The sequence below is a fragment of the Poecilia formosa genome, unplaced genomic scaffold (assembly GCF_000485575.1).
Source record: "Poecilia formosa unplaced genomic scaffold, Poecilia_formosa-5.1.2 Scaffold19, whole genome shotgun sequence".
NCBI classification, from domain to species: domain Eukaryota; kingdom Metazoa; phylum Chordata; class Actinopteri; order Cyprinodontiformes; family Poeciliidae; genus Poecilia; species Poecilia formosa.
In genome coordinates, this window is record NW_006799958.1 from 2,057,203 (window position 1) to 2,069,521 (window position 12,319).

The window sequence follows — 12,319 nt, forward strand, 5'->3', positions numbered from 1 at the left end:
CCTAAGAACATTAAAGGAGAGTTTTTACTACGGAAATGTTAATGGGGAAAACTAGCGTGACATTTGTCCAGCAGACAAAGAGTTATTTCTTTAAAGGATTACGAACATGGCAGTTGAACTTGGGTTCTTATTTTCAAGGAAAAAGATAAGAAGTCCAGTTGCCTTTTATTGAAGCCCGTAGGATTGTCCTGTCCTGGACGGCTGAGAATCCACACCACCGTCTCTTTCTTTGAACGTAATGTCCTGCCCGCCGAGCACGTGAGCTATGCATCTCACTGGAGAATTTCCAGCTGTGAAAACAAATCCCAGCTCGGCCTCTCCAGCTGTGAGGTGCATCTGTTAACAGCAACACAATCTGCCAAAAATGGCTTCGGCCTGGCTCGCTTTTATTAGTGTTCAGCTTTTAACTCTCAGCCGTTGCCTTGTGGCATTCTAAGGTCCTGCATATTAATCTGTGAATTTTTCCAGTTTGACCTCAGAATTTCTTTTTTTTGTTGCTGGGTCTTGCAAATGTAATGAAAATGTAGATGTTTTATTAGCTTGCAAAGCAACTGGTCAGCTGTTGGGAGCTGATGTAGCACAATCTTGTCCAATAGAAACCACTCTATCACGTTTATTTCATGATCTTTTGACACACTGATACTAAATCACTCAACAACCTTAGATGTCTAGGAACATGAATCTGACTTATCAGCATGATGATGCAGTGTAGGTTGTTGAGCTGGCTCAGAAAACTTTCTCTTTTTATCAGTGGCCTGCGGTATCACTTCTAAACAGACCTTCCAGGGTACAGATTTGTCCAGTTGGTCAAAGGTCAGTCAATCCTCACTGCTGGATTTGTTGAACAAACGAGCTGGTAGAGCAGAACGGGTGTGGTTATTTTTCATCTGGTTCTCTGATTGCCATGGCTAACAAATGACAAAGCATGTTTACTTAATGTAGCAAATGACAGAAGAGTGAATGGAGCCAGTCATAAGTCCCAGAATTAAATTATTGAATGACTGCACCGTTTTTTTAATGACCTGTTCAGGAAAGAGCGGAAGAGGAAGATGCTCACAAACATTTGACTGCTTGTTTGACGGGAAATTAAAACTCTGTGTAGGTGCCCCGGTATATATTTAGTTACACTCAAAATAGCAACTAGAATTTTTATTTTTTTTTTATTTTTTTTTATGTGTAAAAGCTGTATTTTGAGACCTGCTTAAGTGGAGATACAATCTGTGGTATGACTGCATTTCAGATCTGCAGTGCTGATATGTTAAATGAAATGATGCTTTGTTTTGTTTTGTTTTGTTTTGTTTTGTTTTGTTTGGGTTTTCATTTAGTTGCCCTGAGCAAGTGGGCTCTCGTCTATTCAGCCAGAAATAGCACTGCAGTGTGTTTAGAAACTGATAAGTTATTGTTTGAGAAAGCTTTATATTTAGAACATTATCATGTTATCAGACTGCATACTGATGTCCAGCTCTCACGCACTGACCTTAGGCATTCAGGGCTCTGGTGATTTCTACTCATTTCTACAAGTTCATGACACAGGGACTCTTTGTCTGAGGTGTCTGCATCTTCTTTGGTGCAAGCACAGAATATACCCATACATTCACATATTTTATGGTTTAGGATCCAAACAAAGCAGAGTGCAGAGAAATTGCCTTTTTACCTTATTGTTTGACGCTGAGGCTCGTGTTTTGGACCCTATTTATTTTCATGGAGCTAACCACAGTTTTATTGCCTCTGGCTAATCAACACAAGTTCCCACACTTTGACGTGGAGGTACCTCTCCATGACACCGTCTCAACTTGTTTATGGACAAACTAATGTTGGTACTGCAGTACAGCTGGCTTTTGCAGGAAGTTCAAAAAGATTTTGCCTCAGAAGTTCAGGGATTTTTTGTGATCTCTTTGTATTCTTTTTACAATGTGCAGCCATTATAACAAATTAATATGGATTATATTCGGTAGTTTTCAGCATTGTTGTTGCTGAGGATGCTGCGATGCGTCTTGTCCCCTCTAATGGCAATAGTTTGGATGAAGGATGCACCGATTGGAATTTTCTGGCCAATCACGGATCTTTAAAAAGCCCAACCTGCTGATTTTTATTTTGACAGATAACGATTTTTTTTGTTGTTGTAAAAGTTGCTAGGTTGACAACAACAGAGTGACTATTGTTAACAGCATATTTGCAGATGTGACCAGGTGGGAAGGTCTGTCAGTCAGCATCTCCCACGACGGAGCAAAAAGGGGCAGTGACTGTTTTTCAGATCTTTGTGGAAGTAGAAAAGATTGGCAGATTTTTCATGCAACTATCCGCCGATCACCCACAACTAAGGAAATCGGGGCCGATTTATTGGTGCACCTCTACTTTGCACCTCCTGTTCACATGTAGTGTCTCCTGCATGTAATAAGTACAGCTTTGGTGTTTTAATTTACTGTTTGTGCATTGTGTCCCAGTATTTATGTAGTTTTGATTTGAATACCTGTTACCTTGGCTAGGTGTCCCCTGAAAAATAAGTTTCTGATCTCAGTGGAAGATGGACCTGGTTTATATAAAAAAAAGGCATGAATAAAAAATAAGATGAGATAAATCAGTAGGAAATTACAGTTATTGTTTCCCCACTATTGTAAATTATCTCTCTTCAGGTTGCCGGTTTGTTAAGTCTCTAAGTTTCTGGCCTTATACAACTTTTCTCTGGATATCCTCTGCTTCGCTGAGCAAATCATAAATCTTCACCGCATTAAGCGTTGATGTCCAGACGTGGCGCCGTCACTCTTTAGCAACTGTTAGCTGGGTTCTCAGCTGTCTTGTGCTGCTTGCTTCTCTCACGCTTCACATGATTATTGACTCGGACCTTGAAATGAATATTAACTCTTGTTGGCTAGCATCCTGGACACAGTTGAAAATGAAAGGTTTGTAAATTGATAGTCGATGCCTGACCTTGCGATTGGCTTGATAGCATTGCTAACTTCAAGAAACTGTTCTGGACAGAACTGCTTCTCTGAGATCTGTGTGTAGTTTCTGGAAGCATTCTCATACTCTTCCATTGGTTCCCTGGATCCCAAACGCACACACAGACACATGTCTGTGTGTGTGTTGTTTGTTACGTAAGCCCTGTTCTCACCATTAGAAAAAAAAAATCCCCCCAGGATGAAGAGGGAAAAAAGACGGAGTACGTGTCTTTGTGGCTTATCCCTCATTTCCTGTGAAAAGATCCCCAGAATGAGCATTAATGCAGAGTCAGCAGTCAGAAGGAAACGCGCTGTATTACTATTATCACACAAAACCAGCTGTGCATGTGAGGGATACAACTGTGACATACCAATAACAGCTTTTTTCGTACCAGAGAAACAAATACAAAGTAGGAATATTAATAGTCGAGTCTGGTGAAAACATATTCCAGTTAGCCTGTCATTTGTAGCAAAAGATATTGGATCTTATTTGTGTCCCAGTGTTTCAAGTCCAGGCTCCTTTTATTCCTGGTTTGATCTACCAACTTATGAAATATAACATTTTTTAACAGCTTGATCTCCTCCTTTCTTCACCTGCTGAGGTTGGAGTCAAGAGAATGCTTTTTTTATATTAGTTTTTGTTTGATTTTTTAGCCTTTAACTCCTTGCTGGAATTGTAATTAAAGAAAAAAGACCATTCTGCTGAAGTTAAGTGGATTACCAGGTTACTTGGTGAGTTCTTTTGGGTTGTCTGTGGGTTTTGTAGTATTGGAAAATAATCAGATTTGGAAGGTTGGATGGAGCTAACAAACGTTTTGTGCAAAGAGAACGTTAAATTTTTTGATAAATATCTACAGCAGGACATTTGTGGTCATTTTTAAAGAACCTCCATTTGATTTTTAGTTTTTAAACCAGAGAAAAACATAAAACATTTGCTAAAAGAGGAGAAATACATTTTCTTCTATAGGATGTTGCTATTTGTAGAAAATACTTTAAACAAGAAATGCATTTAGTTTTCAATGCAATAAAGAGAAATAAAATATGTTATTTTGTATTGAATAAATACATTGAAAAATGGAATAAATCCTGCAAATCTTAAAATAAAACATGCAAAATATTTTTAAAAAAATCCAACTACACAAAACTGAAAAATCTAAAATATCTGCAAATTATTTTTTTAAAGTAAAAATCTAACAAAATCCCTAGAGAATCTAAAAAAAAACTGACAAAATATAAAAAAGTTTAACAAAACTAAAACATTTTATTTCAGATAGCCATTTCTAAAATATAGATGTGTTATATCTATATTTAAAAAAAAGTTGGTACTTTTTTATGGAAGGTACTGAAGTTTACTTTAGATCGAGGTTCACTTTCCCTAAACAAACTGGGATTATGGTGTAGAGATTTAGATAAAGCATTTTTTATTATTTTTTTCCTTACTTACTTTTTATTGGCATTTTCAGCACATGTGCTCATCAATTTAAAACAATGGACCTCAGCATTTGTCTGAATGCCTTTTTTTTCCTACAGAGTATTGGCTAAAGGGGGCTCAACACAAAGGCATGTTGCACTTTTCAAACTTTAAGCATCAGGGCATTATGATTGCAGCATCAGGTAAAAGCTGCATGCCAACAACAAGGAATATTTTTGTTTTGGACTTTAAAGTCAGAATATGCAAGAGCACTGCTCCCTTCCAGGTGACGACACTGAACCGTGTCGCAAGGTTTCAGAGGGCGACAGAAGACAGAAGTCAGCATTTCATAACCGACTGACAAGTGTTTAAACAGTTGGGTATGAAGGGGAGGAGGAAGGGGAGGAGGAAGAAGAGGGGGAGAGATGGCAGGAAAGCATGCAAGTCATTATCCTGTTAGAGATGACAGTGACGGTGCAGCTTACACAACCCCGGGAGGAGGAAGCAGAGGGGAGCGGCTCTGACGTCTGTCTTTAATTCCACACTGAGCCTTTTGCAGCAGAGTGTCACCGAATCTCAAAACTCTCACTTGTGGAATGTGTAAAAATAGACCAATAGGAAGGCGTTCGTTTACAATATATAATAATCTGCCTCCAGGAAGTGTCATGATGTAATCTTGAATTACTCAGTTGACTCTTTGTTCCGGTCTCGTAAAATAATACATTTAGAGGTTAGACTTGAGCGTGACTTATGCCTAGGATAGCAGCGAGGAGTTTTATTATTGAATTGGTTATTTAATGTTTTATCACTAATTAAAGGTCACGATGCATTGCTTTCTTAATCAAAGCCAAAGTACAAAGTAGCTAACTGCACAAGCAAGTATTTAAGAGCATATTGGTAATTATGGGTGGGCATTTATTGTACGGTTTATCATTTATTGTGATAAATTATCATGATAACCATATTGATTTGTTATGATAAATTCCAATTGTTTAAAAACCTACAAAACTATCTGTATTGTCAGGATTTAGTTTCAGTATTTTCCAAGGAAAATTACATATCAATAAATTTGAAAATATGATTATTACTACAAATAATACTTCTGCATGTGACCGATGTCCTAAAGAAGCGTATTACTAGTGAGTAGGTTTCTCTTAATTACCTAAAAAAAAAAAGAAAAAAAAAGCAGTTTTCTTATCACAATATTACCACAAAATATCATAAAACTTTCAGTCCATATCTCCCACTTCTATAGGTAATCCAATGTTTGCTACGAAGGTTTCTATAATCCTATAAGTCCCAAAAAGTTAGGAAAATATCTCTTCTTCCATCATCTCATCGACCAAAAATCAAATGCACATGCTTGTTTTGGATCTGCACCAAATAATTGAGCAGCACTAAAGTTGTTTTTAACTTTTCGTCTCAGTTGTTGCTTTGCAGTTTCCTGAAACCGCTGGTCTCTGACTTTCTGCACAGACTTCTGTAGTTGATACCCTACAGCACCAATAACTCACATCAACCGTCCTTACTAATATCCTGAACTGAAAAGCGGCTAACATGCACAACTTTGAGGCGCATGGGCCACAACAGCAAAATATGCTTACTTGCTCCTCTTGTCGGTCTGTAAGTAAGACAAAACCAAGGCTGTAATGCTGTTTCCAAAACTTTGACAGCAAAGAGTGGAAAAGTTTTCATGCTGAGGCTGCAGAGAATTGATTAGTGGTTTCTACCATCAGTCTGAAGTCATTTAATAATGCTCCTTGTGCTCAGTGCCGGCTGCTGCTGGGGCTTTCGTGGTGAGATGAATGTTTTTGCAAGCCTTTGACCTCTTTATTCTAGTTGGCCAGTGTAAAAAAGATCCCAGGTCATTTGTGCTGCTGGGTTCACAAGTTAAGCAGTGGAACATATTTCTTATGTGGTATCATGGAGAATTGGCACCGTGAGAAAGCAGCAGACGCATCTGGAAGTGACAGGTATGTCAACATGTACCGGCGTCCTAAAGGACAGCTTACAAGCCACCATATTCTGCTGCAGTTTAACTGTAGAGTTGGTCAGATTAACCAAACCAGTAGCCATTGGCTTTTTTTTTTTTTTTTTCGTTTTAAATTTAATTTCTGTTGTTCTGATTTGACCTTGTCTTTGTTTTGCTGTGTTTCAGGTCGTTTCCGACAGATTGAGGTCTTGACGTCGGTTGCCAATGAGTTCTTCCAGATCTACAGTAACGTTTCTGGACAACCTGTCAACAGATTAACCTGCAAGGATCAAGGTGAGCCGTGCAACCACACTTAGGTTTTTCTTCACTTGTCAAAAAAACATCGTTATGCCAAATAACCGTCTGTCCAAGACAACTTCAACACTCAGTATTTGGCATTCACAGTGCACTTTTATTGGATTAAGTATTGACTTGTATATTATAAATAATAAAAAGTCGTAATCTGTTTTTTTTTTCTTCTGAAATTATGAACTTATATGTACCATCAGTTAAATAGAACCGTTTACTTTTCACTTGACAAAATAAATTATAAAACAGAGCTGACATTATTATTATTATTATTTTTTAATTATTATTGATGTCGTGATATACCTCTCTCAGGTGGAGAAGGAGAAAAAGGAGAACAACAAGGAGGTGCCGGTAAAGATCCGGCTACTCTGAGGAGGACTAACTCAGTCAGGCAGTTTGCTAAACTCATGAAGAAAATTAGCAAACAGAACTTGCTCGGATCGACCGCAGAGTCTCCAGAGGGGGCCTCGCCAAACGAGCCCACACAGCTGAACGGACACGCTGCTTCCCCCGATGCCGCACGTGTCAACGACCGCACTCGTAGCGGTAAGGATCACGACTGCGCCAGCTCTGACCACCAGGTGGAGATGGTCAGCCAGAAACACATGCGCAGGAAAGATAATTTCACCTTAGCTACTGTGACGGAGGAAACCAATGGAGGCGGCGAGAGCGATCGGCTAATGGAGAGCAGGTAGGCCATGCTTCTTAGATATTCAATAAATGAGAATGAGGGGAAAAATGCCTTTTTAAATTGTGTTGAAATTTTAAACGATGCCTCAAAGTGTAAAGATTTAGTACATGTTCATTATTTAGTTTATTTTGTAAGAACAGCAGGATGTCATTCATACACAGGTGCCTCTCAATAAATTATAAATCTATATAAATAAATAAATGGTGACTTTACTTTGAGACAAAAGTGGCATTGATACGGACTTTGGAAGTCTGTGTGACGTTGTTCAGTTCAGACACTGAAGAAGATGATTTTAGTTTTTTTAGTGTGCAGGAGGAAGATGAAGATGGGGATCAATAATTTTTTTCCTGCTAGGCTGCTGTTTTTTTCTTTTTAAGCAGCTGTGTTACATGCAATGTTAGGAAAAGCACTTATGTTTCGTATTTGTACGTGTTTTATTAAAAGTTAAACAAATCTTCTGGGTAAATATCTCATTTTAAAATATGGACACCAGCAGCCTGTAGACAAGTGTGACCTATATATGTATTTATTTCCTCTTGTTAAAGTTAGCTTAAAGCCAGGTGTGGTCAATAGTCTGGAAATCACTGTACTTGTTTTAGTCCCGAACATATAGCTGTTTATAATTTGATCTTCCTGAAAAATGTAAATAATCCTTGGAGAGTTGATGTCCTCCTGACAGAAAGGACTCTGATAACGATAATTCGCGTTAGACCAGCTAGAATGCGTCACACCTGAATTTATACAAATTCAAATACATTTTTCATCTTTTTTTTCCAATGATATTTAAATTTATTCCTATATAATTAAGAACATACACTTTTCATAAAATCTAGGAAAATGTTCTAACATTTAGATCTTAGTCCTATACTATAGAACGATGTCAAACAAGAGGAACACAGTGTTTTGGTTCTGTTGTTATTTCTTGCACTATCACTGATGCTTAGCATGATTCAATGCATTGCCTAGGTGGTGGGTGACCTAAATAGATACTCAAGTGAATCACTTTATTATCAATATACATTGTCTGAGCATTATTCTGAACAATATGCACTTACATCTGGCAGATAAAACGGCTAGTTATCTGCTGCAGTTCTGTCCAGTCTGACCCAGCTGGTCATATTTATGTACACCACTGAGTCACAGCTGATTTTCCATTTATGGCTACATGGAAAATATCCTTCTACAGGTGTCCGGGCCTTTTTCTGCCTTAACACCTACACTTTGTGACGGGAACAGTGATAAGCCAATACTACCTGAATAAAATCATTTAGCCAGTCAGTGTGTCCCTGCATGAACAACCCAGGCCTGATTTCATCTTCATGGACAGGAATGCTTCAGGTCATCAAGGTCACATAATGAGGGAACCGCTGCTGGAAACTGGGGTACCTCGAATGGAGAGGCCTGCACTTTCTCCAGAACTAAAGTTGGCCACATGACGCATTATGGAGACATTGATTTATGTTTCCTCTATGATTACTCTACTGCCATGTAGAGTAATTGTAGTGTGTACTTTTTATTTTTTCCACAATTTTCACCCAAAAGATACCCTGGACATCACCTTCCTACATAATTTCATAAAGTGGATTTCTCCAGTAGAATTTGAAATGAGCCAATCGGTGAATAAAAGAAGCTGTTATGAATGATGGGCTTGATTTTTTATTTTTTTTTTGTGCAGTTTTATAATTGTAATTGGAGGAAGTGAACAAAGCTGTTCAGTCAGTGTTATTTCCAAACATTAATTTAATATTAACAGCTGTCTACTTCAGCTCGACATTTCTCTTGTCGCAGCAGAGGATGGTTGTTTACAGCGCAGGCAATTTCCGGTAAGCTTCATAGTGTCGAGATGGCACATTACATACGTCACAGCCAAACACTAGTCATTGGGTAAAATTTAAAACTTCAACAGAGTCTACAGCTCCAGGATTGTTTCTCGAGAGTCCAGGTTTTCTGCATGAAGCAAAGCAACAAGGGGCTGGTTCTTACCAGGCTGCCTGAAAGCCAAATGTCCCTAAAGTTTTGTGAGCAGTGTATTTAAAGTGACACTTAGATTGAACATAAAAGTAGCTCAGTGCGCCAGGTTGACAACAACGGAGTGACTATGTTAACATTCATCCACCTATCAGTCCTGAACAGAGCAGCACTGGACCAGAACACCAGCCAGATTCAGCTGACCTTCACACAACCCATCAGAAAGCAGAGGAGGAAGGTGACCAGGTGGCCAAAGATGAGACCGACCTCACCTCCACCCCTGAGAAAGCTCTCTCCAAGCTTGCCCCGCCTTTACTCGCCCAGCTTCGCACGGAGAATGCAGACTCATTCGACATGGAAGAGGTATGGGGATTTCCTGTGTTCCTCCTACCTTCCTCATACTGCTTTTTTTTTCTTTTCTTTTTTTGTCATTCAAAGGGTAACCTCTTCCCACGCACAGGTGGCCCAATGACATCACTTAGGCCTTTTACCAGACCATCTTATTTTCATCTGCTCTCCTGTGGTCACTCAACTAAGCCTGCAAAGCTACTCTCCCAGGCAAATGAATGCAAATAAAGGCAAAATTGCCTTCTTACACAACAACTGAGCTAAAGTGAAAGCAGGGTTTTCAGATCACCACTGGGACTGAGATAATTACTGTCCATCTGTAGAAGAAAAATCAGCTGATTAATTCTGTTTTCTGACCAGAAAAGAATGATACAATATGTGCAAGCATGTTGAGTCAGTGTATATCTGTATTTGTTCAGTAATTAAAACATTCTTTATTGTTTATCTTACTTTCAAATATCCCTCGCCTGTTTAGATTCAGACTAATGACGATGAAGCCCTGCCATCCAGAACATCCAGAATCACAGGTTGGTTCTAGTACATTCATTCTGAGCTTACATAATTAGTTTGTCTCTTTTATTTTTAGCTATAATGCTTTTCTCTTTGTATAAAGCATTCATACTAATTGGTATTTTAAATATTTAATATTTTAAATGCTTGTTACTTGGAGCTTTATTTTTAAAACATACATTAGGTCTAGTTTTTGCCTGATTTGATTAATATAAAACATTCCCTTTTAACCTGTGTTTTATTACTTTTAATCTAAAATTGACTTTAAAAAAAAGATAAGCATATCTTAAAAGCCCAACAATATAAATCTGTGATTTAAAATGCCATGTTTGCGAATGTAGCAAATTCTGGCCTTGAGAACCCATAAAGCTTGATGAATTAGCATTTTTCCAATAAACTGCAATATCATTAATGTTTTCCTGTTTCCTGTTTCCTTTAGATGCTTTCAAGGACAGATTGTCCTGTGTCCTAGTGTCTCTGTACTGCTTTCATTATTCATAGCTCTACACTGCCACCTGCAGGTTGGAGTACAACAGAGATAATATGTATTCCTTTTTTTCCTTAGACCTGTCAAGGACTGTTAGTCAGCAGTCTGACAGCAGTGGCTTTGCTGAGGAGCCTTCTGGTGACTCCAGCAGCTACCTTAAGGTTGGTTTAACTTTTATTTGGACTTTGTTCTTCTCTTCACTCTGTACCTCTATATCAGTGTTGTTTTAGCTGTTTCCTTGCTTCAGCCCAGGTGATTTCAGTTAACAGGTGTTTGTTGAACTGCAGTCAGCTGAATGAGGTGCATTAAAGCAGGGAAACGTATGAAACATGCAGGGCACTGTGCCTTGAGGACCAGGGTTGGGAAGCACTGCTCTACATAGAGCTGCAGTAAAAGATTGCTTACACTCTGAACAATAGCTACCGTATTTTCCAGACTATGGAGCGCACCTTACTATAAGCCGCACCTACACATTTTTAAAAGGGGCTTGGGGGGAGATGGAAACGCACATATAAGCCGCACAAGGTTATAAGCCGCTGGTATCTCCACAGCTCTCGGTTTTCACAAGGACGCAGCCCTGCGTCTCCAAAGCCGAACCATGGTTTTGTTCACGCCTACCTTACGTGCAGCGGCTCTATTTCCCTCCTGTACTACCAGATCGATCAACTTAAAAAGCTGCATCATATGAGTTTGAAAACATTTCTTCGCCGTGCCTGCTGCTAGCATGTGCTTGTTCTAAATGAAAATTAGCACTTTCTTCTTTGATTTCAAATTTTGACTTCTAATGATTCACTTCCTGCTAAAGCGCCCCCTGGTGGTTGAAGAAAAATCCACAGAAAAGCCGCATCGGGCTTTTGAGCCGCATGGTTCAAAGCGTGGGGGGAAAAGTAGCGGCTTATAGTCAGAAAAATACGGTAGTATAATCATCTTAAAGTTAATACACACAATCAAATGCAGTGCCAAACAAAGGTATATTTTTGCATCTTACAAAAATTCAGCCACAATTTCCTTTTTTTTTTCTTTCTTTTTTTTTCATTTGATGGCGGTTTTATCTGTAGACCAACACGTCACATGTCATTTTGAATTAGATGTAAAATAATTAGTGGTTTTTATGGTATTTTAAAGCTATATTTTAACATTGTCAGAAAGGATGGCGTGCGTTTCTTTTTAGCTCTCTTTATTCTGGTACCTCTAAATGAGTTTATCAAATTGTAGTGTTCTCAGTTTGAACTGCGCTGTTGTGTGAAGGCCTCAGAGCATCGAGGAACACAGCGGACGGAGAAAAATGTTAAAGAAGTTTAAAGCAGGAGTAGGTTGTAAACAATATCTAAGTGAAAATAATTTGGCAGGGCTACAAATCTACCTAGACATGCCGTTCCACGTCAGGCCAGGAGATCAATAATCAGAGAAGCAGCTTAGAGATTAATGGTAACTCTGGAGGAGCTGCAGAGATCCTGCAGGTGGAAGAACTTCAGCTATATTCTACTTTTTGTTGGTGTGAAATCCACTGGGTGGTTATAAGGTGAGAAAATATGACAGTGTGAATGTATTGTCAAGGAAATGTATACTCAAAGAAGGTTCGAGGATTTATTTATGTCCATTTCTGTATGTATAAGGTAAAAAAAACTCCCTGCAACATTTCATCAAGCCATATGTGAGTGTAAAGATTTTGTTCAAAATCTGC

General features: G+C 38.7%; 1 protein-coding gene across 2 annotated transcripts in view; it reads left to right on the forward strand.

Annotated features, from left to right (window-relative positions):
* itprid2 (ITPR interacting domain containing 2) overlaps nucleotides 1-12,319 on the forward strand; it is a 41,794-nt gene that overhangs the window by 22,881 nt on the left and 6,594 nt on the right. For both annotated transcript variants that reach the window (XM_016669026.1, XM_007547223.2), the window contains exons 11-15: nucleotides 6,509-6,616; nucleotides 6,944-7,322; nucleotides 9,446-9,653; nucleotides 10,114-10,165; nucleotides 10,714-10,796. In XM_016669026.1, the coding sequence (XP_016524512.1) occupies nucleotides 6,509-6,616; nucleotides 6,944-7,322; nucleotides 9,446-9,653; nucleotides 10,114-10,165; nucleotides 10,714-10,796 (830 nt within the window). The remainder of the gene's footprint in view (nucleotides 1-6,508; nucleotides 6,617-6,943; nucleotides 7,323-9,445; nucleotides 9,654-10,113; nucleotides 10,166-10,713; nucleotides 10,797-12,319) is intronic.